This window comes from Sciurus vulgaris (genome assembly GCF_902686455.1).
Source record: "Sciurus vulgaris genome assembly, chromosome: 10".
Lineage (NCBI taxonomy): Eukaryota > Metazoa > Chordata > Mammalia > Rodentia > Sciuridae > Sciurus > Sciurus vulgaris.
The window spans coordinates 5,251,476-5,278,037 of record NC_136470.1 but is presented as its reverse complement, the minus strand read 5'-3'; the positions used below and the strand labels follow the sequence as shown (position 1 = coordinate 5,278,037).

General features: G+C 49.0%; 1 protein-coding gene across 1 annotated transcript in view; it reads left to right on the top strand.

Moving 5' to 3' along the window:
* Window positions 1–349: 349 nt before the first annotated feature.
* PCP4 (Purkinje cell protein 4) overlaps window positions 350–26,562 on the top strand; it is a 53,051-nt gene continuing 26,838 nt past the window's right edge. The window contains exons 1-2 of the mRNA XM_079155883.1: window positions 350–469; window positions 25,589–25,640. Of these exons, the coding sequence (XP_079012009.1) occupies window positions 461–469; window positions 25,589–25,640 (61 nt within the window). The 5' untranslated portion in view covers window positions 350–460. The remainder of the gene's footprint in view (window positions 470–25,588; window positions 25,641–26,562) is intronic.

Genomic DNA, 26,562 nt, shown 5'->3' with positions numbered 1-26,562 from the left:
CCCGGCTTGTGGCCCCAGGATGGTGGGGACACTCACCACTAGGAGAGCCAGGAGGGACAGGATGGCAGGCACTCCCGCTCCTGGGAACGCAGACCCCCGACGTGACGCTGGAAAGCATCCCTTCTCTCCACGTGGGCACCTGGTGCCCCAGTAAACCAGCAGGGCACCCCTGTGGCCGCCCGGCCCTCCGCCTTGCTCCCCCTGGAGCGAGGCTTCCTTCTCCCTGCGCAGCGCTGGAGCGACAGCGTCCCCGCGTCCTCCTCCCTCCACTAGGTGGCTCTGGCTGCTCTCGGATGGCTGTGGGCGCCCAGGCAGGTGAAGGAATCCCATTGGCTTACGAGAGGCGTGATGCCACCGGGCAGCTCTTTTTAAGAGAAAAGCCAGGACCTGGAGCTGCGACCCCCGAGCAGTGCTCTGTGCCGAGCGGGCGGCGGGGACCAGGCGGCCAGTCGAAGCCAACATGAGTGAGGTGAGTGATTCTCCAGCTTGCAGAGGAAACTTGGGGACAGGGTCTTCCCCACGCCATGGCTCAGGAATCGCACAGGGCTCAGGAGCAGTGCCTGAGAGGAAATCAGCCCTGCAATTATTTGCTTTGAGGACCGATGCTCGGCAGGTCTTGGGTTGAGTGGCAGCACAGAAATTGGTTAAGTTTGCAACTTTTAAAATCAGCCTTACCAAGAGGAAGGGATGAATTGTTTGATTTGGATTTTATTGTGACTTTGGAAAATGCTCTGGGTTTTCAAGAGAGGGATGGCTTTATTCTCATGTAGATTCGTGCTTCTCCCGGGGAGCGTCTTCCCGTGTTTCCCAGGGTGGACAGCATAGCAAGCAGCCTCCTGGGGAGGTCGATCCTGGGGTGAGAATCCACACTTGGGTGGCATCTCATGCAGGCACACTGCCCATTCAAAGTGCACCTGCAGTTAATCACAGCGCCAGAGAAAGACACAGACGGCAGGACGGTGGACAGTCCACGCCAGCACGGTGCGGCTCCCCCAGCAGAGGCACTGGTGGAAGAGCAGCTCATTTCAAATGGAAAGTCGCTTCTGACTATGTGTATACGGAATGTTTTGTTGGGGCGGACTGGTAGCTGGTGTGTTTTTAAAAGACCATAATCGCTTTCTCTCATACAAGGCAGATGTCGGGTGTAAATACCGTCCTCATTCAGTTTCCTAACCCTGCCAAGTCCTTATTCATTTCCTCTTGGTCGGCACTTAAATGATTACTTCTAGAGCTCTCTTATCACTGTTGTCTTTTAAAAGATCTGTTGGACAGATGGGTGATCTGTGTTGGAAGTCTAGAGTAAAATCAACAACTTCAGAATAAAATCCCTCCTCCCTGCTCTTACCTCTCTGCTGGGTGACTTGGGATATTAACATGACAGGCAGAAGGCCGGAGCTCTGACAACTTAGGGACAGGGCTTGGGATGAGCCAAGAGCTGGAGGGAGGAAGGCAACGAGGGGTGGGAGATGAGCAGTCTCTGCAGGTCACTGGGCAGGCTGCCAGGCAGCTGTGGTGACAAGGGCGGAGGGCTGAGTGCTATCCCCAGGTTCCTACACCTGCCTCTTCTTTGAGTCTCCTAACTATCCTGTGAAGTGGGTGCCATTATTAGTCCCAATGGACAGATGAGGAAACTGAGGATCAGAGAAGTGAACTAGCTGGTTCAAGGTCACCAGTGAGTGGCTGGCCGAGCCAGGGCTTGGACTGCAGTGCCTGGCTGTTGGCCACCAGGTGCATGCTGGGGTCTGAATGCAGGTGGATTCTCTAAAGAGCTGGGGCAGGAGGAGGGTGGGAGGCCAGGAAAAGGAGGGTGGGGCTCTGAACTAGGGCAGGTCTGTTGGGGGCGGGACTTTCTGCTGGACCCTTGGGGATCTCAGCAAGGTCTCCTGTTGGTGGTCAGCTCACCTTGCTCACCACAGGAAGAGATGGCAATGCAGATGGTTTTTCTTTATACACAACCTAGTGGTTAGGAGGGGCTAGAAGCCAGAGAGCCCTGGGTCCCCTTTCTTGGGTCAAGTCAGCTGACCTGGAACATTGGCTCAGTCGCTCATCTCCTGTGAGGCTCCTACCCTATGTGGTCCTCATGAGCTCTGCAGGGTGCTTGGAGTGTGGGCCCACTTGCCACAGGTCTCCAGGGAAGAGCACCCCAGAGCTCACCCCTTGATTGGATCATAGCCTGGTTTCTGCTGCACGTGTAATTAGGTGCTCTGCAGGTCCCGCCCCACCTCCAGCACATCAGGAGACGAGCGCTCGGCCTTTGTTCCTGGAGTGTGGACAAAGCCCCCAGGATGCAGACCCTGCTGCCCCTCACCCCCTGCCAGCTCCTCCTCTTTGTCACCCGGCACCCATTTCCTGTAGCCTTCTACTATGCAGCGCCACCCTCTGACCTCCCGCCCTGGCTGCCTTCCAAGCTCCTGGGCATGCATTCCTTGGAGAGCAGGAATTTGTCTTTTGACTAAAATTTAAATCTGCTTAAAACATTTAATAAAGTGGAACAGAAGCTCCTTTCTGGGCACTGGATTCCCCCTTCCAAAAGTTCTTAGTTGGATGAATTAAAAGTGACTTCTAGTTTTAATAACTCTCAGGCAAGGATGGATTTCAGCTGACCATTTACTTGCTCTTGTAACTAGCAGTCAGAGGGCCGGAGCAATGGTCTTGTCAGTTTTGTCCAACCTCAGGATTTTGGGGGGTCTGGTGGGCAGGTAGTTCCTGCTTCTGTTCCCAGGCTAGTGCTGTGTGAAACTCCCGAGCTCTGGCTCTCTGTTCCCTGGAGCAGGTGCAGAGAGCTGGCCTGGGCAGGGAGCACCCGGAAGGGGCCAGAGCTCCCTGAGGTGGCTCCCGGGCCCTGCAAAGTGGGGGACGAAGGCAGCATGGCACCCTGAGTCTGGGGCGGCTTTACAATAGCACTGTCGCCATCCCGGTGATGACAGTTTTTGGAGGAGTGACATGTGATTGAAAAGAGTAACTCAAGTACTGCAAGGAAATAAAGTCCAAATTTAGGGCAAAGTGAGAGTGTGGAGGTGGTTTGTGGGGGCGTCTAATTTACATTTCGGTATTAAAGTGTGTCAGATGTGCCTGGAGCAATCTATGAGATGAATTGGGAGATAATTTAGCAGAGATCAAAAATGCAGGCTGAGGTCTATTAGCTGGATCAGAAACCCAGCTTACAAAGTGCCTTATCATCTTGCCACTGGTCTCACCTGCCAAGAGAAAGGCTTCCTTTGTTTTCAATCCCCTAAAAAAAAAGGGCCGGTTTCTTACTTAGGTATCTGTTTTTAAGTTGCTTTTCCAAATAACTATTTGGTGGGGCCAGGAGAGAGAGCTTGGTCGTCCAGGCACACATCTGGGGGGCTGATATGGGCCACGGCACACCCCTCGCCCTGCGGGGAGGCGGGTGCGGAGACGTCACCAGTTACATAACACACAGCTGGCAGCTGTTAGTGAGACTGGAGGCCCCTTGGAAAAGCCTCCTCCCAGCCCCAAGTTTTCCCGTCCTGTGGGCTCTCTCCTGGCTTTGGCTAAGGTGGGATGGCGTAGCTCAGGGCCGTGGCTCAGGGTGGTTTTCCATCTGGACCTTGGCCACGGTGAAAGGATGATGCCTGTCAATAGCACAGTGTGAACAACACTGGCAACATCTGTGGGCAAATCTTCAGACACACACCTCTGTCTTGAGCCCAGAACAGTCGTCACTGCCGTGTGCGTGAATCGCAGTGGTCTCCAAGGAAGCTAGACAGCAGGGACGGGCCTCGACCTGGAGGGATGTTTTTCAGGAGAGGCTATTTGCACTTAGATCTTGGGATGAGGGCTTAGAAAAGATAGGAAGTTCTTGTTTTTGATCAAAAGTAGACATTGGTTTTAAAATATAATGCAACATTGTTTTAGGGAGCAAATGCTCAGCTCTCAGGGTAACCCAGTGGAGGGGACTGATAATAAATAAAACAGTTCTAAGATAAGAATTATTATTGTCGTTTTGTGTTTCTTACGATGTTATGGGGCACTGAAGTGGATGCGGATGGGTGATTAGGCTTGTAGGGAGCTGTATGTTTGGGAGCAGTAAGTGGGGATTCTGAGGGTAACCACGTGGCTTGTAGATTTTGCAAGTGGGCCCAAAGACCCAGTAATAGAAGGCCAAATGGCAATTCACGTCCTTACGTAATTTTAACCTCATTTGGGGTGTAACTGGGTAACTGCAGTGGAGAGCCAGGAAGATCCAGGAAGATCCGTTTGATTTTGCTGGTCCACACATGAGGACAGACACTCTGCTCTACTCGGGGATATTGAGACACTGACTGCAGCTTAGATTTAAAGTTTGACTTTTCCTAGCAGAGAAGAGGCCCAAATTAAGCATAAAAATGTGTTTTCTGGGCTGGTGATTGTAATGGAGTGCCATAAAATTTATTTCCCATCCTGAATTTCATTAACTAATGCCACAGGATTAAAGAATTTCACTGTTTTTCTTTTGAATTCTAAGTATGACAGAATGCAAGCTGTATTATTACTTTTTCCCAGAAAGAGAAACTGAATAAGTGACTCGCAGTCGGTCTTATTAAAGGCTTATTAGAGCAGTGTGATGGGTTGTAGTGGCAAGTCCCTTGAATTCATGGCGACGCAGTCTCAGCACTTTTGTTTAGCATTCCGTCTCTTCTCTCGCGTTTCATTAGAGGTGTTATCAGACGTGGGAGACAGTCACAGTTTTTTGATGCTCCTTCTACTCTTAGCCAGCTGGGTACACTGAAGTATTTCAGCACGCATCTTAAGCCTCCAGCTTGGGGTTTTCATTAATTTCAAATGACTTTCTGGAAAGGGCTTCCCACTGGGGGAGGAGAGGGATTTCAGGTGCTGTATAGACACAGGTTTATATTGTATTTGAACGAGACTTTTATAAAACACAGCTCCTCAAGATCATGCTGTGAAAGTATTACCAGTTGCTTATCATTGATCAGAAGGGTCCTCCCCAGGCTGTGAACTTCCTGGTGGGGACAGTTCTAGGTTGTCCATGAGACCTAGACCCTGGATCACCTCCTGGCTTAGGTCTAGTTACCGAATGAATTGTTGAGTTCTTGAGAGAGGATTTGTCAGTTAATGTAACAGACGGGCCAGGGGCTCTCTTCTCTAAATGCTGAGACTTGGGGTGGAGGTGTGTTTGGAGGGACGCTGTCCATATTTTGATCTTTCTCCTGGGTGGAAGCCTGGGTTTGCTGTGCAAATCTGTCTGAGTGGGAAAGGGGTACATGGGCATATTTGCAAAACAAATGCTCTCCTGGCAGGAAGTGAGAAAAAGCAGGAAGTGTCTCAGCAGAAAGAACTCCTGATATTTGTAAAAATGTCAGAAAAAATATGAGGGGGGCATGCTAAAATTCTCGTGTCCATATTCCATGTTGTCTTCACTGAGACTGTTGGATTTCAAATGAGAGAGATGGTACAGAGACAATTCAGAGAACTCCGAATACCCTGGAAATCTGTCTGCTATATTGAAACAGAAATGCAGTTTGACCGTAATTAGAGGAGAATAAGAAAGAGTCTAAGCAGATGTTTAGAAAGAGAGCCCCCAGCGTCAAATCACAGTTAACCAGGCAGTAGATTCTGGCGTATTGTTGGAGGTAAAATATATCCAGCATCCAGAAAGCAAGTTGCTTGTGTAAATGTTTAAACTAACAACTAAAAATATTATCAGTAATTTTAATATTGTTAATAGTGAGTAAAATGAATACTTTCCTTAAGTATTCTTTGAATATTTAAATATTTTAAGTTAGTTTATGCTTGACAATTCCTACACAAAAGGGAATCCATTCAAATTGGTTCTCTGGGGAGTCTGGAGATTGGACTGTGACCTGGGCCATTGTGTCCCTGTGTCTCACAAGGGGATCTCTGCTTCTGTCACCCCAGCCATAAACCATGGACTATTCTCGTCCCCGTTCAAAATGAACTGAGGCATAAACAGTGAATAAACATTTTCCATTCTACCGGGAATGGGTGCCTTTTGAGGACAGATGTGAAAAGTCCTGCAGGTCTTATTTTGTGCCACAAACAAAATGACCATCAGTGACGCAAGCCTATAAATCCATCGTGTACTTCTGGCTATTTTACATGGCAATTCAGCACAAGTCACACCTTCCAGGCGTCACTGTGCTTGTGTATTGTTTGTGCCTCACAAATAGCTCTAGATTCATGCTTCAGAATCTCACTGAATTACTCCTCATTCTGTTTCTGAAAGGAAAATGCTTGGCCGTATTTATGACAGTGCCAGGGAAAAATCAATCACCCCATAAATGCCATTATTTTGTATTCTACTCTTAACCTGCCTCCTTCTCAATCAGTGAGACAAATCAGAATCTTAAAGCAGGGACATGATCACCCACAAAGCGCACCCCCTTTCCCTGCAGAATCTCCTGGGGAAAGGGAGCAGAGCAGCAGTCAGACCCCACCGCGAGGCCACTCACCTGCTGCAGGGAACTGGGCCAGAGAACAGGGAGGCCGTCTCTCAGTGAGGTTTCCACCCTCAGTTGCAAACAGAGGTGGACTTGGACGAGATTAAAATGGCCACAGTCCACAGGATTCTGACCTCCACCCAGTGTTGTCCATGGCGGCCTGGTGAGAGCCACTTCTGAGGCTGAATTCCAAACCTGGAGTGAAGTCGTGAACAAAGAAATGGCCATCTCTCCCCACGGCACCGCACCTGTGGCTGGCTGATGATCTTACTTTTCTATGACCCTGAAAAGAGGACTCCAGAGGTTGACCATACTCATGGACACTGTCTCAATCAAAGAAGGGCAAAAATATAACAAGGAATAAGAGTCTATCTTTCCTAAGGTTTTTTTTTAAACTAATACATAAACTTGCTCATCATGTATCTAAATTCCAATACCTAAAAAGCAAATTATTCATGCTTTAAAATTTAAGTTTCTTACATGAATGATTTCCTTATTAAGTCAAACTGTTTTGTTAGGGGTTTAGAAAACGATTGCTTTTATTTTCTTGAGCCTAGCATAAAGGTTAAATGCACCGAGGTTTTCTTTTTCTGATTGTACATTTCTCCACATTTTTTTGTCGATGTGCAAAGAAATCCCTAACAATTCTGAGCTTCGGAGTGACCGTATTGGAGCATCTGGGGTGCTAGAGCCTTGGTGGCTGAGGGGTGAAAGGTCAGGAGAGACACCGGCATCAGCACCACCCTGCCACATCCAGGATGGGGGACAGGGCTGAGGCTTCCTTCCAAGAATCATCTCTTAGAGGTTTCAGAGAGCTCCGGATGGGAACAGCAGGGAGCATGATTCCAAACCATCACGCTGCCGGGTCCCCTCCCCAGAGCAAAGGGAGGGGTTGGGCGGGAGTGGTCCTCTGGGCCTCCCTTCTCTGGCTTCTCCACTATTAGCTGTCACTGTCCTGAGGATAAGCCCTGCCTCCTCAGCCCACCTACAGATCCATGGCAGGACACAGGGAGGTGTCCACACGACCACGGGTATCCAAGAGTGTGATAGTGTGCCCCATCAGGAAAAAGTCTTGAGTATAAACGGTAGATTCTTAGATTTCTTTTTTAAATTACACATAAGTACTATGGTGCTATTATATTAAGGTGCAGTTCTAAAATATACTAAAAACACAATTTTAAAAGAATCCGGGAATGATGAGACCAGCCAGGCTTCCAGCCCCATTGTGGATAATGGTGGGTGCATCGACCTGTGCCCAGCGTCAAGCGACAGCGTGTGCCTCTCAGAGTGGGCGGACCGCGGGATGTGGAAGGCTGTCGCTCAAATCCTCTCTTGGTAGCCGCACTTCTTTCTGGGCCTGCTGCTGGCTGAGGTTTCTAAGCTCGCAAGGGTCTGGGGAAGTCCTTCCGACTGTAGCTGGGGGTCAGCTGGGGGTCCTGCAGCTCCAGTCTGTGCTGACAGAATCCACACCATTTTCAATCTGTGATTTATCGTGTAGAAAACTTGAAACTTGCCATCCTAACGGTTCTTAAGCGTGTGGCCCGGCAGTGTCCAGTGCACTGACGTTGTTGGGAAGCCCATCTCCAGATCCGGCCAGTTTGCAAACCCGTCGAACAGCGGCTTCCTCCTTGCTCTCCCCCGGCCCTGCAAACCCGCTCCACTCGCAGGCTCCGCTGTTCGACCGCTCCAGATGCCGTCTGAGTGGGGCTACGTGACATTTGTCTTTCACTTCTCTTACTTGGCTTGGCGTCTTCAGGGTCACCGTGCGGTGGCAGGCAACTATTGAGTAGGAATTATTGAGAGCCCCTTGCCCCTGTGGGAAGGTAAGCTCTGTTAAAGGCAGGTCGTGGAATCCACATGTCCTCCTAATGGAGCCCAAGGGACTGTGACCCAGCACATGGTGACATTCCAGGGCACGTCATCAGTGAGGGTGGTGGAGACAATTCCCAGCTCTGGCTTCACCAGCCCATCAAGTCCATATTCACCCCATGCGAGCTCTTAATGGAACCTGATTCCTTGCTGATCTTGGATCACAAATATAAACAAATTCTCAAGTTCTCTTCATTCTGTGTGGCTGCCACCCTAAGCACCCTGCATTCTGGAGGTGCCGTCCACATGGTCTGTGCTAGTGGTATCTTCTGGAGCTGCGCTGTGCACAACCTGTGTGACTGTCCTGGCCTGGGCTGGAGTCAGCTTGCTTAAGGACCACTGATCTAGAGAAAGCTGTGGTTTCTGTGTCCCCACTTAGGTGTCAGAGATTGAATGGGGCCTTGTCATTTCATTCAAAGTGGCCATTACACGTATTCGAGGCAGGGTCTGCTAGGTTGCCCAGGCTGCCCTTGAATTCCTGGGCTTAAGTCATCTCCTACCTCAGCCTTCCAAGAAGCTGGGACCACAGGCATGTGCCACCATGCCTGCTTCAAAGTGTTCATTTAAAAATAGGGACAAGTGACCTAAAATTAGTCTTGCTCAAAACCACAGAGCTCTTTAGGAAAAGCGATACCCGTTTTGCCTGCACATTTCCCATCCTGCTGAAGTTCCAATTTCCTGTCAAGTTCTGGATACAGCCCAGTTCCTCTCGCACCTGTCCCAATTCCATCAAGACTTGGACAAGAAGTACACTAAAGTAGACCAGTCCTGGGTGTTTTCCTTGTCTTGAGTAAAGAGCGAGCAGGGGCAGCTGGACCTGGCTGTCTTTCCCTCTGGGGCCTCTGCTTGTTTTCGGGGTTCTGGTTTCCACCCCGACCCCCTCCCACGACCCCCACACAGGCGAAGGTGACAGGTGCCCGTGTCCCCCCTGCACGCCACTTTGCGGCTCTCTTCTGCTGGCCTGCCGAGTTTCTCGTGCTCGCCCTCCACGACTCTGTTGGAATCAGAGGGAGGATCGTGAAGGCCCGAGTACAAGACCCCGAGGACGTGTCTGTCCAGAGAATGTCAGTCCTTGCTGTGGTCAACACTGTCGCTGTGTCCTCAGCAACCACATTGGCCGGGTGCACTTCTTTCTGTCAGCTACGATCATAGAATTGCAAGAGACTGCGTCTTCTCCACCTTTCCATGTCCCCAGCACACAGCATGGGACAGACAGCAGCGTCTTAGGATCCGTGATGTGTTAGACTTCGGCTGCATGGGCGAGGAGACACAGCCCTGGCCCTTGGAGAGACCACAGCTAGTGGGAGAGACAGGGTCAGAGAACACTCACTCCAGTTCACAGTGGACAGGTCTGGTTTGTCTATAAACCAAGTGCTGGGGACGCACTGGATTCCTGGTCACGGTGCAGGCCGGGAAGAGAGGCAAGGCAGAGTCCAGGAGAGCCTTCCCAAAGCAGCCATGCTCCCAGAGGTAGGGCGTCCACACACTCGCTGAGGATCAGGGCCATGAGCACTCTTGGGTGGTGGTGGTGGTGGTGATGATGATGGTGATAATATGATGATGATGATGATTTTTTTTAATTTTAATTTTTTGGTACAAGGTATTGAACCATGGAGCCACATCCCCAGCCCCCTTTAAATTTTTATTTTTTTTTTTAAATTTTGAGACAGGGTCTCTCTAAGTTTCTCCAGTCCTCACTAAGTTGTTGAGGCTGGCTTTGAACTTGCGATCATCCTGCCTCAGCCCCCTGGAGGAGCTGGGATGCTATCGGATGTTCTTAAGAGTCGTGCATTTCAGAACCATCTGAGAATTTAGAGTCTCCAAGGTCAATGGATGCCTGCACATCAAAGCGGATGCTATGGTTGAGTTTTAACTGCTCAGTGTTGAAAGCTGCTTGGAACATGTTGAACTTTTCCCCATTCATATCAATGAATATGGGGGCTCTATTGACTTTTCATATCTACTTTTAAAAGTGTGAAGTGAAAAAAAAACTCTTTAGTACATTGGAAATAGGTCACACGAGGACAGTCCTTACTTTTTTTCGAGTTGACACATGGTTTTATTTTAAAATCTGCATGTTCTAATTGTGAGAAATGTGTAGGTGAATTTGGAGGTGACTGACCTGCCGGGTCTTAGCGTTTATCCATGGTGGGATATCACAGTACTTCTTGGATCTTAGGGTCCCTGGAGGCTTCTTGACCATTGTTATTATCTTCTCCTCTTTTAGTCTGTTCAAGGAATGGACTCATCCTATATTTATAGCTCCATTCTCACATCTGCTTAAGTCCTGTCAAAATACCTGGATAATATCGTTCTGTGTCTCAACTATTATTTCTGGCTATGTTCTCCACCTCAGAAATGTGGGCTATTTAACTCTTCTTGGAGAAAATTTCTTAAAATAGACCTAGCAATTTGTCAAGCACCTCCCCCAAATACCTCCTTCAAGTTCACAGCTATTTTTTCATCTAGAATTTTTAATCTTTTCCATCTTTCAGCTGGCTCCTTGCATTGGGGGGCATATTTTATGAATTTCCATATCATCGGTTTTTTGCTGAGTTTTTGCTGAGTTCTTGCTGAGATCCAGATTGGCTGAAATTCATGTGAGAGTTCCCCCACGGTTGAATTTTGGATGAGGATTTCAAATTTTCACATGTCACAAATACAAATGCAGCTAATGTAACTTCAGTGCTACGAGAGGTGGCCTGGCGGGGGGACACTTGTTCTTGCTCCCAGGCTCTGGTGATGCTGCCCAGGGCAGGGACGCAGGCCTGAGCCTCAGTTGGATTGCCAGATCTGTTAGAAATGAGCTGTGGAGAGCATGAACTGTCCTCATCCTGTCCACCCATCCAGCTCTGCCACAGACCTCTCTTGAGGGGACGTGGCTCAGAGTTGGGGCGTCCAAGATAGTTCATGACTGAGCTGGGGCAGGACAGTGACAATTTGTGGGACCCAGTGAGAAACAGAAGTATGTGCCCCTTGGTAAGCATCATTAAGAGTTTGAGGACGGTGAAAACCGATCACGAGGCCCAACTCGGGGCCCTTCGGAATGTGGCCCAAGGTGACTGCCTCGGTGCACCCCCCAGGCCAGCCTGGGTAAATGCAGGTGGCCTGATGACTTTTGAATGAAAAGGAAAGTAAAGAGAAAAAAAGGAGAAGAAAAGAAGGGGGGAGTCGCTGAAACATAACTGTGGCCCTTGGAGCTTCCAGGGCCTTCTATATGCCGTGCATTTCTTCCATGGCCAGTGGGGGCTTTGGAGAGCCTGAGTCTGGCCCTGGGAGGAGTGGGGCTGGGGTCTTCCCCACCTCTGTGGTCCCTGCAGGCCGGTGTTAGAAGGCCACCTAGCAGTGAGCCTGAGTAAGAAGCTAGCTTGGCCGAGGGTGAGCTCGGTTGACCCTGAGAGCTGGCGATGAAGCAATAAAAATCCATCAGAAAACACTTCCAATGTGTGTGTTTATGTGCATTTGAAAGTGTATAAATGCTACACTCCAACTTTAATATGAAAATCCCCTAATTCCCTCTTGGGTATTGGTTGCTAATTCATGTGAAAGGTCATAGCGACCAGGTTTGTCCCACGGCTTTTGCTGTCCTCACATCTGGCCTCGCCTGCTCTCCTGGAGCGTCCAGTGTGCAGCGGCCACAGAACACAGACACTCAGACCCGGTCAAGTGAAGGAGCTTACTCCGTGGGCTTGGAAACAGTCGGCCTCAGCCACATGGGGTCGGCGGGTGCAGATGGCCGTGATCTGGTGGTTCCTGGAAGACAACCTCTAAGTCAGAACTAGGTTTGTTTTGCAGCAAATTAATGTGTTCCGGATTTCAAAGGGATGCAAAAGTGAAACTTGGAGCCAAGGTCCATCATGAAGGACAGAGCCATCAGACAGAATGGGCAGGTGGTGGGGCCGTGTGCATGCTCTTTTGGACAGAGTGGAAGAGTTTTAACTCCCCAGAGCAGCTGGTCAGTGGCCCTGTAGCTTTTGGCTAGTCTCCTGACCTGTCTCATTGCACTTTTTAGCCAGAACAGTTGATTTAGGACCAAACATTCCCCTTACTTCTAAAAGAATACACCAGACTTCTAGCACATTCTGAAGCTATTTTCATTTTAGTTAAGTGGGGGAAAAAAAAATCTGTTTCTTTATTACCAAAAAAGCAAGTTCCCAGTTTCGGAAGCTCGGAACAGTCATTCAGGAAAGTCACACTTGGCATCCCACAGTGCCAAATAAGCATCTGCATTTCATCACAAGAAGACGCTGCCGAAGCCAGGGCTTCAGCTTTTAGAGCAAGTGTCCGAAAGCATCATAAAACTCACTGACCATGTGGACGGAAAACCAGGGCCCCTGACAGTGAGTACCGAGGGAGACCTGTGTTCGTGGTCCCAGGAGCGGGTTGCTGGATCTCGAGAGGGAACGGAGACTGGACGCTGAGCACAGCACCGCCAGGTTCCAGGACCACCCTGTGGAATGTGTTCATCCATCTTTTACCTAAACTGGCCCAAATGGTTTCACATGCAGACTTTTGTGTGATGTCATGAATGTCCACACTGGTCCTTTAAAATAAGGAAGGGCAGGAAATGTGATTTCCCCTCTGCAACCAGATGGACTGAGATGGTTGCACAGTTGGTGGCAGAAGGTGTCCTCAAAGACAGGGCTTCCGTCTTCCAAGTCCATGTTTCCCCCTCTGAACAGGCGAGAATAATGGTAGGTGCCCTCACTTCCAAGTCGGTCTGCCCAGGTTCAAATTCCGCCCTGGTTGCTTGGCCTCCTTGGGCATGCCCAAACCTCCCAGCATCTCGGGTTGTGCGTCTGTCCAGCTGGGTGCGTGGCAGTGTGTGTAGGGCTGTTCCTATAGAAGTGTCACGGCACTGCTGTTGCGATGGAGGAAATGTGGCTGCTTGCCTTCGAAGCCTGGAGTCTTGGTGCAGGGAAGTGAAAAGGTCTTTGCCAAGACATCATCGGAGGCATCATCTCTTCTCTAGCCCTCCTTGGGGATTCTCTTGGACAGCTCCGGATTTGCGTGTGTCCTTTCTTTCTTGTGTCCCTTTTCGTTCACTTAATGAGGATGCCAAGTGCAGGGCAGATCACTTCTGGTTCAACTGTGGTGGAGCTGGTGCGGCCCAGCCCGGGATCAGCAGCACCCAGGATGGCTGGCTGCTGGGGACCGACAGGGTGAGCCTCGAAGCCCTCTCCCAGCCCTCAGGGCTTCTTCCTCCTGTTGTCCTGGGTCTTCCTTTGCCCTTCTCTTGATTGGACTCAGTATAGCACTTTGCAAGCTGTATTGGGCAAGCGGTCGGAACTGAATCTGGTGCTGTAGTGAACTGTGGCCAGTTCCTGTCCCGGAGTGACCACATGTGGGTTTTCTAGCCTCACATTAGCTTCTCTGGCCTGCAAAATACAGAAGTGCTTGAGAAACCCCAGGGTTCTGGAGGGGCAGCCATGCTTGCTGCTTCTATTGATCTCCTTACATCAGAGATTTCATTTAGTTCCAGAAAACTGGTTCTGCCTGCAGGTATTTCCCCTGGTCACCTCTATAAAGGGACTCTGCCGTAAATGGGTGCGCTGGGCTGTGTCTTGCTCTTTGACTGGCAGCACTCCATTCTCTCTGTCTTGACTCCGCTGGCCAGCCATCATTTCTAGGAACAGGGAAAGAAAACGAAGTTCTCATGCCTGCTCTGCTCTGCTCCAGTCTGGCGCCTTCTGCGGCTTCTGAGAAGCTGTTGTTGATTTTGGAGTCTGAGCCTCTGTCTGAAGGCTCACCCTTGTCTTCTCCCAAGTGCAGCAGCTGTGCTGGCAGGTTTCTGGTCTTCCCAGCAGCTGCCTTTATTCTGAGGATAATCCGAGGAAATGACGTGAGTGATAGAGGAAGTGGAAGTGAAGGGAGAGGCTTTAGTCCAGCTGCAGAAGGTGTGTGTGGACGGCCATGTTCGTGAAGCCCCTAGACCTTCCAGAACCTTGGGCCTCAAGGATGGCCGAGGGTGGGTCAGGGTAACTGCTGCTGTATGTTGAATCACGAGTCCTTTTATCCAGACTTGTGGAGTCTGCAGATCGGACAGGGCATGCTGGGGTTGTGCTGGGGCCACCTCATTCCTCTTTGGTCCCTCAGCCTGTCTTCCTCCTGTACTCTCCCTTTCAAGGGGCTTGAACCCAAACCACAAAATGCGTCTGTGCCAAAGTCAGAGGTCCAGGAAGCTTCAGCAGGAAGCAGTAACTTCACGCCTAACGGGCAGGGGCCGCGTCCTTTATGAAGAAAAGGTCACAGGATTAGTACTCGCTCTTTGGATTCTCATGACGGCCATGTGAGGTACATGTTTAATTTGAATTAATTCACCATGAAGAAGAAATTGGCAGATAGAGCAGCTGAGGCTCCGAATGGTGTAGTCATGTTTTAGGGTCATCCGGGCCTATGTGGCCAAGCTAGATGTGCTCTGTTTGCTTAGTCATGCCACAGGTTGAGTACGGTAGCACAGAAACAGGCCATCTCCCTCTCTCCTCTTTCTCTGTCTCCTTTTACCATTACTACGAGGTCTGATTCCTTTCAGGGACCAAGTTCTGCAAGGTGAGCATATAATACCCACAATCCAGCAAAGTAGTTGTATTGTTATTCCCATTTTATAGAAGCAGAAACCGAGGCTCACTGAAGTTGTTTGGCTTGTTCAGGGTCACGAAGCTTCTGTGTGACAGGGCTGGGTGTCCTGAGGGGTCCATTTCCAGGACACTGTTCCTCCTTCTCCTCTTCTTCCTTTTTATTCAGGTCAGGCTTCTTAAGGTGTAGTTTCACATAGTCACATCTCCCCCTTTAAGTTGTATGGCTGGTGAGTTTTGATATGTCTACAGTCTTAATTGAGATGTAGACTACTGATTCTCTCGAAAGTTCCTTTGTGTGCCTTCTGAATCAATATGCCTCCACCTTTCACCAGCACACTGAATAAAACGAGTCCAATTATGGTACTTACCAAATAAGCCCAAGGTGTTTACACTGTTTCCAGAACAGCATGATCTTACAGACTTGCCAATAAAATAACTAGAGTGCAGCAGTCCTCTCCGTTCATGGGGATGCAGTCTAAGACCCCTGCAGATTCCTGAAACTGCACACAGTGCCAACCCTACCTACACTGTTTTTCCCCAGGATATATAGAGGCTAGCAGTAATAACTAATAATAAGAGAATAATTATAGCAATATACTCTAATCAGTTATATGAATGTGCTCTATCTCAAATATTTTAATTCTTCTTTGCACCCTAGTAACGTTTTCAGAACTTTGTTGATTGGAGTCACTGAAACTGCACATAAGAGGGGGGCACTGTACTTCAACAGCTAATCAAGGCTGCCTTATAGTGAACAGCCAAAGTATCAGAAATGTAGCAAGATGGCAGAGAGTGATGGGAGCTGTCCTCTTCCTGCACTTCTGGGGAATCTCAGCTGTTGGCAAGCAGGTTTTCTGCGGCAACGTGAGAGCTTCAGCTCTCCTTTTCTTTTCTTTTCTTTTTAAATTTTTTATTTGTTCTGATTAGTTGCACATGACAGTAGAATGCATTTATACATTTTGATAGATCATGCATAAAAGGAGTGTAGTCTCTCATTTTTCTGATTGTACATGTTGCAGGATCACATTGGTCATGAGCCATACATGTACCAGAGGCAACACTCTGCTATCCTTCACCCCATACCCCTTCCCCTCCCTTCACTCCCCTCTACCTAATACGAAGTAACTGTTCTTCCCTGTCCCCTGCCCCCTTATTGTGAATTAGCATCCTTCCTCAAATCAGAGAAAACATTGGGCCTTTGGTTTTCTGGGTTTGGCTTCTTTCGCTTAGCACCACATTCTCTAACTCCACCCATTTACCAGCAGATGCCTGGATTTCATTCTTCTTTAAATCAGTTCTCCTTTTCAAGAGGGTTTCTGTCCTGCTCCTTCTTAAACTGACACTCAGCAATAATACCACCACAGCCCTGTGTGTCCTTGGGGTGGGGCTCCAGGGACGTGGGCTGCTGTACAGTGGCCAGAAAACAGGCTACAGGAAGGGGACAGCACCCCAAGAGGACTGGCTGAGGAGAAAACCCACCGACACCTTAGCTCATGCCACGCAGAAGCTGTGGGGCCTTCCAGAACCTTCTGTGCCCTTTGTTTTCAAACAGAGTCAACAGCAATGCAGACATGGGTCTGAGTCTTGGCGGGCTAAGCCGAATGAGCTGGGCCAAGCCACTTTACTGGCCGGCTTGAGATACGTAGGATTTGAAAGCTGGGAGGACTTTATTCCCGACAGTTCAGGATCCACCTCAGTTGCATATTTCACCTGACGCGAGAATCCTTGGAAGCAGAGGCTCTCACTGGAGGCCACGGCCAGCACGGTCCTCTGTGCCACATACACCTGCGGTGAAGTCAGGTGTATGGCGTGCGTTTTTGTAAAATGGAGACGGTATTCATGTGTGTGTCCACTCAGGAGGGAGTTGGAAGAAGTGTTCCGGGGCACCAGGTGGCTCAGTCCCAGCTGCCGGATGGAGGCTGGTTTGTTCCCTTTCTTCCTTCTGCGTGCTTCCAAAAATTTCACAGCGACCCCGTCCTGCTTTTGCAAATAGAAAACAGAGTTCTTTATAAAGGAAACTGGCACGAAGAAGGTTTTTTGGGGTAAAAGCACAAATTAAAAAAAAATATGGCTGTGAGATAAAGTATAAAATGCCTTTCAATAAAACAAATCATGAGTCCCTGCCAAGGCGGACTCCTTAAAAAATGGTTTGCTGAACCCCCCGTGAGGCCAACTAATTCTGGCACCGTAAAGGTCAGGATAACAGTTCTAGGAATAGAAGTCGGCGTTGGAGGCAAAATTTCAGCCTCGGGTCTTGCGGAGGGGAGAACAAGGCGTGAGGAGACCTGGAAAGGTCAATGAGCCTGTCCTTGAAAACCTCATCACTTTTTTCAATCAACTTAGACAAAAAACTGTTGAAGTTTTCTTTTGACATTAATTTCTACACTTGTAGAGATCAAAGTAGTGGAGCTTTCAATGCTCATTTTTTTTTTTGGAATGTTACTGGAAGAATTATAGATGACTTAAAAATATCAGTGGCAAGAAATTAAATCTCTTCTATTCTTACTGCAAATATTGGCATTAAGGTCTCTGCTGCTTTTCTGAGACATTCAGAGCTCTAATTGGAAAGGCACATTTAATGGCAGGGCGGGCTTTGATGTTGCTCAGTGGCCAGCCCCAGCTCCCTGCTGTCCCGCCCAGCTGTTGCTGCTTCCCTGTGCTGTCCTGGGGCTCCCCTCCCTGTTCACTTACTGCCTCATCATCCAGAGACCCAGGAGCCTCAGTCAATAAAACATTAAACTAACCCCATAGAAACACTTTTTGTTTCTCTGTAAACAGTGATCAAAGAAAGACTCTTAGAAGGACTTCCTGGGATAATTGGAATGGTGCTGCATTTGATGGCCCTCCTGTGAGGGCTGTCCATTCCACAAAGAACGGCAGTACCGGAACCTTCCAGGTCCCAAGCGCAGGGTTTGGCAGAGACACTGGGATTTGTGCTCTCGCTTAATTATTACTCTTCCCAGCAATGTCCTGTCGCCATTCTCCCTGTCAGGGAGAGAGGGGGAGAGAGAGAGAGAGAGAGAGAGAGAAAGAGAGAGGGAAGAGGGAGAGAGTGAGAGAGAGGGAAAGAGAGGGAGAGGGAGAGGGAGAGAGATAGAGAGACAGAGAGAGGGAGAGAGAGAGAGAGAGACAGAGAGAGGGAGAGAGAGAGAGAGAGAGGGAGAGAGAGAGAGAGAGAGGAGGGGGGAGGGGGAGAGAGGGGGAGAGAGGGAGAGGGAGAGGGAGAGGGAGAGAGACTGTGTCTGCTATATTCTTTTCTCTAATATGAACAAAGCCAAATTTATATGTGACGGTTTTTCCAACAATTGGTGACCAAATGGGCAAGTCTACTGTGGGTGCAGCCCTAAGGAATGTGGGGTGGACTGGGCCCTGGCTTCTCTGAGCTCTTTGTTCCCTAACTATCGGGGGCTTTGGAAGGGGTGACCTAATTAGGTAATAACCCACCCAATTACATATCCCAAGTTGAGTTCTTAGAGCAAACATAACTTTGCCCATCTAAGTGCTATAGGTGTGGACGCAGAGAACATTCTAAACTGCAATTTGGATCCCAAGTTTAACCAAGTAGAATTCATTTCACTTCATGTTCCTCAACTTTAAAGAATAAGCAGTCATTGTGTTTTTAAGGGACTTGGGTTTCATAGTAAAGATGGAACTACAGGTGCACTTGGCTGAAGAGTTTTCTCAAGAGGTGTGCTGCCTTGGGTTCTGGGCCAGCATTAATAACCAACAGGCTGTGGTGCTCTGACTTCCTACGTGGTGTGGGAACAGGGGCTGGTTTTATGGGTGTGGATGAGCCTTTTCCTGTGGTGGCCTAGAAATCACCTAGTGAGAACTCACAGATGACAGGGTAAGTTCTCAGCCTGCAGTCATGGCCCAGGATGTAATTTAAGGGCTTTAACAACCATACTGTGTCAGGATAATTTCCTAAATCCTTGGAATTACTTGGTTTCTGGGCACTTTTGCTCACTGTGAGTAAACTTGGGGACTTGTATAGGGTGGAGTCACACCAGAGCCTGAGGCAGATGTCAGGAATTCCAATTGTATGTTTCTTTAAAATCTTAGTATCTTGTTCGTCATAACTTTTAAAAGATATTGCTTGAAAATATTTATCTTGATTACTGAGTGTGTTAATCAGCTGTCCCTTATTGTGACAAAACACCTGAGAAAATCAACTTGAAGGAAGGAAGGTTTATTCTGGCTCACAGTCCCAGAGGTTTAAGGGCATGATCACTTGGCAGGGTTGCTCTGGGCTTGTGGTGAAGCAGAACATCACTGTGGGAGAGTGCAGTACAAGGGAGTCAGAGAAAAAGAGAGGGAAGAAAGCAAAGGGGGGGAGAGAGAGAGAGAGAGAGAGAGAGAGAGAGAGAGAGAGAGAGAGAGAGAGAGAGAGAGAGAGAAGGAGAAGAAGAGGAGGAGGAGGAGGAGAAGGAGGAGGAGAGGGAGGAGGAGGGGGAGGGGGACGGGGAGGGGGAGGGAGAAGAGAAGAGAGGAGAGGAGAAGATAACAAAGAAAAGAATAGACAGCAGAGAAAAAGAGAGGGAAAGGGACCAGGGACAAGATGGGCTCTTCAGGACACACCCCCAGTGACCTACTTACTGCTATTAGACCCCACCTCCTACTGTCCCCACCACCTCCTGATAAAGCTATCAAAGTATGACTCTATCACTGCAGCACCTCACTGATGAGGTCCCAGCCCTCGGGATCCACGCTTCCCAAGGCCCCTCTGCACCTTGCTGCACTGGGGACCAGCTTTGAACACATACCTTTGGGGGACACCCCAGATCCAAACCGTAGCACTGGATTCTTTATATGCCCTTACGTTCTGTGTTGGGTACAAAATGCACTGTGAGCCAGGCCAGGCCGGGCTCACCTTGCCCAGGGGTGGCTATTCCAAGGACGTGAGTTTGAAATAGATTCACAAGGAAGACCACTGGACTGAGAAGTCATCAAGCTCCTTATGACCAAAGGAAGCACAGTGGGTTTTGAAGGGACACCTCACCAGGCTATTTATGAGTCTGTCACTGACGTTCAAGATGCTGTGATTTCCTGTTCAAGCCAACGCTGTTCAGACTTAAGTATTATTGGTGTGTGTGACTCCTAGGTGTGGCTTAGAAGGGGTGCAACATACCTTAATGTCCATTCTAAGCTAAGTGGAGGGAGGCATGCCCCAAAGCCAGCTATTTACCTGGAGATTGGTGGGCTCTTTTCAGCTAGTGGGGCACTTGCTTGAAAAAGCAGTTGCAGCAAGTTCACATGCTTAGTCAGACACCTCTCGTGTCAATGCAGACCCCAGCGGTGAGGCCCCGAGTGGGTAGCCAGCTCAGTGCGAGCTCCACAGACTCCAGGCAGGTGCACAGCGACAGCTCATCATCCCCTGCCCACACCACACACCTCCAGCGCCACCTCCTGCCCTGGAGCTTCCCAGTGGACCCCAGGCAGAGGCAGGTGGGAGACTGCACAGTCCAGATGCATCCAGAATCCATGCTCCAGGGGCGTCTTGGATCCATGAGGGGATGAGGGGCAGGAGCTGGGGGTAACTCTTCAGTCCCACCTCCTCCGGGGTCTGTGCTTAGAGGAGCCCGTGAGGGCAGCCCCTGGGATCGGTACTGCGTGGCACCTAATGGCGGCTGGAGGAAACTGCTCATGGAGGTTCCTTCCTCCCCTCTGCCCCTGCCTCTTCGTCACCCTCTCTATTAAAGCCAGACCACAAATGGCTCTGCTTTCTGGGAAGTGCTGCTAAGACATGTTTTTTTTTTTTTTTTTTTTTTTTTTTTTTTTTTTTTTTTTTTTTTTTGTTATTTTCCTGCAGATCTTGGTGCAATGAGACTGTCAGGGAAAATTACTTCAAAAATTATGTCTTTAAATACCTCTCCTGCCTATTACAGATACTTGGCACATACCGGATCACCAGAAGGAATGTTTAAAGGCACAAGAGTCCCTTAAATAGGCAATTGTTGTTTAGGTTTCTTTCAAATGAATTTCCATTAATTCTGAAATGCTGTATTTTTATTAATGAGCATCGATAAGAAAGAAAGCCTCTCTTTCTAAGCCCTGTGAGTTCTTTGGTGGTGCCAAGGATTGGGAACTGAGGCTAGTTCTCCTCTGGCTGTGGTCTGTCCCAGTCTCTGTCTGTCTGTTGCCCCTCAACAGATTTCACAGCGCACACACACCACCAGTGTGGGACAGAGGAAAAAAGTGACTTGAGGCTGTAATTTTAAAATTATATGTCTTGACGTTAGATGGGTGCTGAGCATGTCCTATTCATGAAATAAGGACAGTATTGTCATTGATTATTTTAGGGAAAATGTGTCTGGTTCTAAAGAACCAGGTAGTTCTATGTTTGTTATTGTAAAGGAAAAGCTGAATGGAACACACGGTTCCACAGAGAGCCCTTTATCCCTTGAAGAGGTCTCTGGGGTGCTAGTAGGACCTTGCTTTACGAAGTTTGAGGAGCAAGGTCACTGTGCCCCAGAGGGATGGGCACAGAGCTGGTTTGGGCTTCGGCCATGCTCTTTCAGATGACTGAAGGGGGAAGGGACTGTCATGCACACTTGGATGAGCATGGAAGATGCCACATCTGCAGGGGATAAGGTGATGTGGAGGCTCCCAAACAGGACTGTTGCATGAGAGGGACGCATCAGGGTGGGTGTGAGTGGGTGATGACCGGGGAGGACCTGGAGGAGGACATCTCTGTTGAGTACCATGACAAGGGCCAGATGGCAGGTCTCGTGGTGGGTTTCTCCTGGGAGAGGAATTCTGAGGAGATCCAACGTGCTGGTTTTGCTGTGGTTGAAATGGGTGCTGAGTTTGGACTCTACTACCTCTCTCTGGTCCCAGAAGGAACGATAAACAAACCCTCATGCATACCAACCTGCATTCTTCTCCTTGGCCATGACAGCCAACTCACTCTCCAGATCCACCAGAAAACATCAAAACAGACTTCTGACAAAAAGGATCAAAGGTCGCATTCCTGAAACTCTCGGTACACTAGTGCTTGATTTTCCAGACAATTCTGTCAGGAGGTTTTTCATATCGGCCGCAGCCTGGTAACTGTGGCTGTGAATGTTTGTCTAGGGAGAACTTTTCCTGCCTTCTGCACGTGGTAATATATTAAATTATGAGGATATTTGAACTGAACAACAGAGTAGTGGCATTCATGACACTGTTAAATCATTTCTGAAATTCCTAGGAATGGGCTCAGAATTCCAAAAGCTCATATCACAGTTCACTCTGAAGTCCATTTATTGTGCCCTTCCACTTCAACACTTGATTTTATTTAAAAAATTAATTAATAGATGATATTCTTGAGACATGAATAGATCTGCTTATGAGGCAGTGTAGAGTCTCAGGATGATGAGATCATTGTTTGGATAGTGAAATAAGGATGGAGGAGTCAGATCTTCTGTCATTGGGAGTGGGAGCAGGAGGAAGAGAAAAGGCAGCCTCTTTCCCCAGAACGTGAACTTCTATCACCTCATGGAAACCTTTCTCTCACAGTCTTTTAGAGAATGGCCTTCATCTATCCATCCATTCACCTATCCACCCATCCATCCATTCATCCATCCATCCTCCTACCTATCCACCCACTCATGTACCCATCTATCCATCCAGGCCCCCATCCACCCACCCCTCCACCCATCCTCCAACTCGTCTATCCATCCATCTATTCATCCAGCTATCCACCCATCCACCTATCCACCCATCATCCAACTCATCTGCCCATCCACCCACCCATCCATCCATTTATCCATCCATCTATCCACCCACTCATCTATCCATCCATCCAACCATTTACCCATTTATCCATCCATCATCCATCCATCCATCATCCATCCATCCATCCATCCATCCATCCATCCATCCATCCATCCCCTTGTTTCAGCATAGTCCAACTCTTGTGCTTGTGCTATTTAATTTTTAAAAAACAACAAAAAGAATGCACAAGATTTCTACAACTGAGTCCTTCATTGTTGGTTTGACTGCTTCCTCCTGTAAGCCAAACTTTCCTCTAAACTCAAGCCTGCATGTCCCTGACTCATTACCACCCAGCTGCTGGTGGAGGCCTCAGGGGGACCATGACACATAATACCGAAAGCTGCTCTTCCCAGAGGCTGAGAAGGAGGACAGGGAGCCTGGTCTTTGGGTCTGGATTCTGGCACTGTCCCTTCCCACTGCTAGGGCTTGAGCAAGTTCCTCTGTCTTGGGTACACCAGGTGCAGCAAGGCTACTGAGGACAGGTGGCGGGAGCATCCCGCTTGCAGGGAGCTGTCAGGATTCCCCAAGACGAGGATGCTTGGGAGCGCTTGGGTCTGGCCTCCCCAGCGGGCACTGGGACATCCTAACACCTAGCTGGCATGGACCCTCTGCCTCCAGGAAACCCACCACCTGTGTGGGTGTGGTGGCAGAACAGTCACGTGTGCAGGCCAGTCTCCAGGAATAGGTTGGCTCCTGATAATCCTCTGACTGCCCCAGCCTTCCCTTGAACATGTCACCAGGTCTCCAAGCACTTTCAACTGCTTGTTCTTTTTTGTCAGGAGCTTTTCTGATCCATGACGCCATCTCCCATGACATCTATCAGCTTCGCTTTGCTTTCCTCAAAGAAGACCTGACACAAAAATCCTGTCTTGGAAACCCTTAAAGAGTGGCTTCTTTTCTCACTGTGCCCCTTCTTGTCAGCCCTCCTCTGGTTTCTGAAAGGCGATCTTTCGCGAAAGAGGTGGTTTTCATGACACCTGAAAGGTGCCAGTGCTCAAGGTGTTTCCTGTCCGCGGGGCCCAGCCCGCGTCTCTTGGCACCTGTATCCCACTTAATAGGACTTCACTCTGCTCTGAAGCACTGTCCTTTTGTTCTGCAGAATGTTCTTTTTCCTGAGCATCTATGTGTCATGTAGTGAAGGGTTTAGGGACTGGAGTAATTTCCCACCTTGGGAGGATGCTGGGACACTGACTTGGCCCATCTCAAGAGTGGTTTGATTTCCATCAAGTGCAACAAACTTACCAGCTCTGTGTTGAAATAGAAGAGTCCCCAAAATAAGGATGGAAAAGAAGAGAGGGACACTGTTCTTTGCAAACCTACTGTGTGTAAGAGACACATCATCTGGCCTAAGTCGAGACGATGTGCATTCCTGGTTCTCTTAGGGGGTGGAGGGTGCGTGGCAGGGCATCGTGTGGTGATCTTCTCAGGAGCAGTGGATGTTCTGCTGGAGGCTGGAGCCTCCTTCCTCTGTGCAAACACGGGGAGGCCCAGCACTCTGCAAATTAAAGAAAGGAGGGACCACCTTTCTGTGACCTTTCCAACTGTTTCCTTTCCTCCCTGTCCCTGCCAGAGAGGCTCTGGTCTCACAGAACAGGGAGGAGCCCCCAGACCCAGGGGGACTTTTGTGTTGACCAGGATGCAGAGTCAGGGATTTCGGTCACCTGTGAGAGGCTTCCCTTTGCGTCTCCAGGTTTCTGTCTGCACAAGGCGGTGAGCATGCACAGCACAGCTGACTGTCAGCATCAGCCTTCATCTGTTACCCCGTTTATTTACACTAATCAGACCTGCAGGCAAAGGTTTCCCTGATGATCATGCACCAATAATCATGGCTGACTAATGATCTGGGACTTTCTCCTGACAACATTGAATGCTAAAGGGAACTGATGGTTGTTTTTTATGAGTTTGCTTTTAGACTGAGTTCCTGAACCCTGATATAAATTTGAGGGCACTCTGACCCCTTAGTGGGGGTCACTTGTGGTGGCCTGTAGTCACCCATAGCTTTCTCCTTGGTCTACATTCTGCTCTCTTTCTGGGACCCTGTTCAGGCACTGCTGTATCACAATGGCAAGGCCTGCAGGACACTAACCCCTGGGCAAGGAAGCCCGGGTTCTGTCTTGGCTGCACTCACTAGCTTTATGATCTGGAACAATCAGGCTCCCAACCTGTCTCATTTCTTCCTGAAAGTTTACTATCACTTTGATTCTTTTCAACTCAAAGTATATTTTCTAATAATGGCAAAAAAAAAAAAAAAAAAAAAAAAAAAATTGCATTAACAAAATGCCTCTCCTTCCAAGCCTAGAATAGTTGGGAACATGGCATCAGGCATGAGCTCATGGGCTGATGCTCACGTGCGTGCGCAGTGAACTCCACTCAGCTCCCGGGCCTGCACACCCAGGAATTGCACCCCAGGCTCCAAACCAAACATAAAATCTGTTACATTCTGTCAGTCTCACAAAATGAAAATGCACAGGACAGCCATAAACCATGAAAGGAAAAAAACAGCTCAGTAATGGGAGGAACTCTGACTTTTAGCTTCAAAGTTGTTTAGTTGAAAATTTTATTTTAAAAAGAAGACCTTGGGCATAATGGGTGACAGCGAGTGTAGTGCGTGAAGGCCATCGCAATGACGGGGACACCTCCCGTCCTGCAGTTGGCCCAGAGCGAAGGCTCTCCCCTCACATCTTCAACGAGGTCATGCTCCATCAACAGCAGCCTCCCGTCCCGCCTCCCTTGTGACCTGCGAGGCGCATTCAGTGAGCAGTGGACGGGGAGGGGGCTGTGTTTGCGGGACTCCAGTCTGGTTGGCCCTTTCCTGTCTCACGACCACCGTGTTTTGACCACCTGAGCCACAGTAACACGGAACTGGATGTAACGGGAGAGACGTTTGGAGGGATGAGACAATACTCCTATGTACCTCTGATAATGTCTTAAAAATGTTTACTTCTTTATTTTTGTTTTTAGCGACAAGGCGCTGGAGCGACCAATGGAAAAGACAAGACATCAGGCGAAAACGGTAAGATGACACGGTGGTCCTGCCACTTCCTCTTTCCCCTCCGCAGCCTTGGTCCCAGCAGGGTGAACCATGCCTTCCATCCAAATCTGCGTTCTATTTATGTCCCTGCTTCAGTTTATAGTGGATGTTAGCAATTCACAGTGAGCACCCTGGTCTGGCTTTACAAAGAAAACAGAGCTAGCTAAATGCCGTGATAAGCACAGTCTCCCTCCCCAAAGAGGCTCCCATTTTGGGCAACGTGATAATTACCATGCAAATATAGTTCCCTGCTTTCTTCATTAGGGTGGGTGAGAATCCACGCGAGTTGTTGTGAGCATAAAATGAGATCAAATGAGATAAGTGCTTCGAAAACTGTGAAGTGCTCAACTTCTGAAAGGAGGTTTGGAAACTTGCTCCGCCCCTTCCCAGCACCCAGAGCACTGGGTGGTGCTCCAGGTTGGGCAGTTGGCGCCTGGTGCTTTCAGGTTCCCCAGCAGACACAAGTAACAGTAGCGGTAGGAGCGTTGGCACCCTGTCTCTCCAGGTTCACTGTAGCCATCGGTTGTAGGAATGAGCATCACAGTTTTATGGACTGAGAAACCCAAGAAAGGTATGGGGTGCTGGGGTGTGGGCAGGAACCAGAAGTTCACAGATGGTGAAGGAAATGGAGCTAGCTGCACCCCAGGTCCCTAACTTCCACAGCTGAGGTGGCAGATGACATCGTAAGGGAAGATCCCTGCAGCACGGAGGAGTACTGCATGCTTCTGGATGTTCTTACTTGTTATTAACTACTCAAAACAAATTCCTTCTGTGGGAAACGGCTCTCGCCTACGGTCGGGTGGAATTTGTGCTGGTGTCCCCCAATCAAACTGCAGAAATGCCAATCTCAAATGCACCTATAACAATTCCTTGGGTCCTGAAAACACTCTGAGGCAGGTCTGCA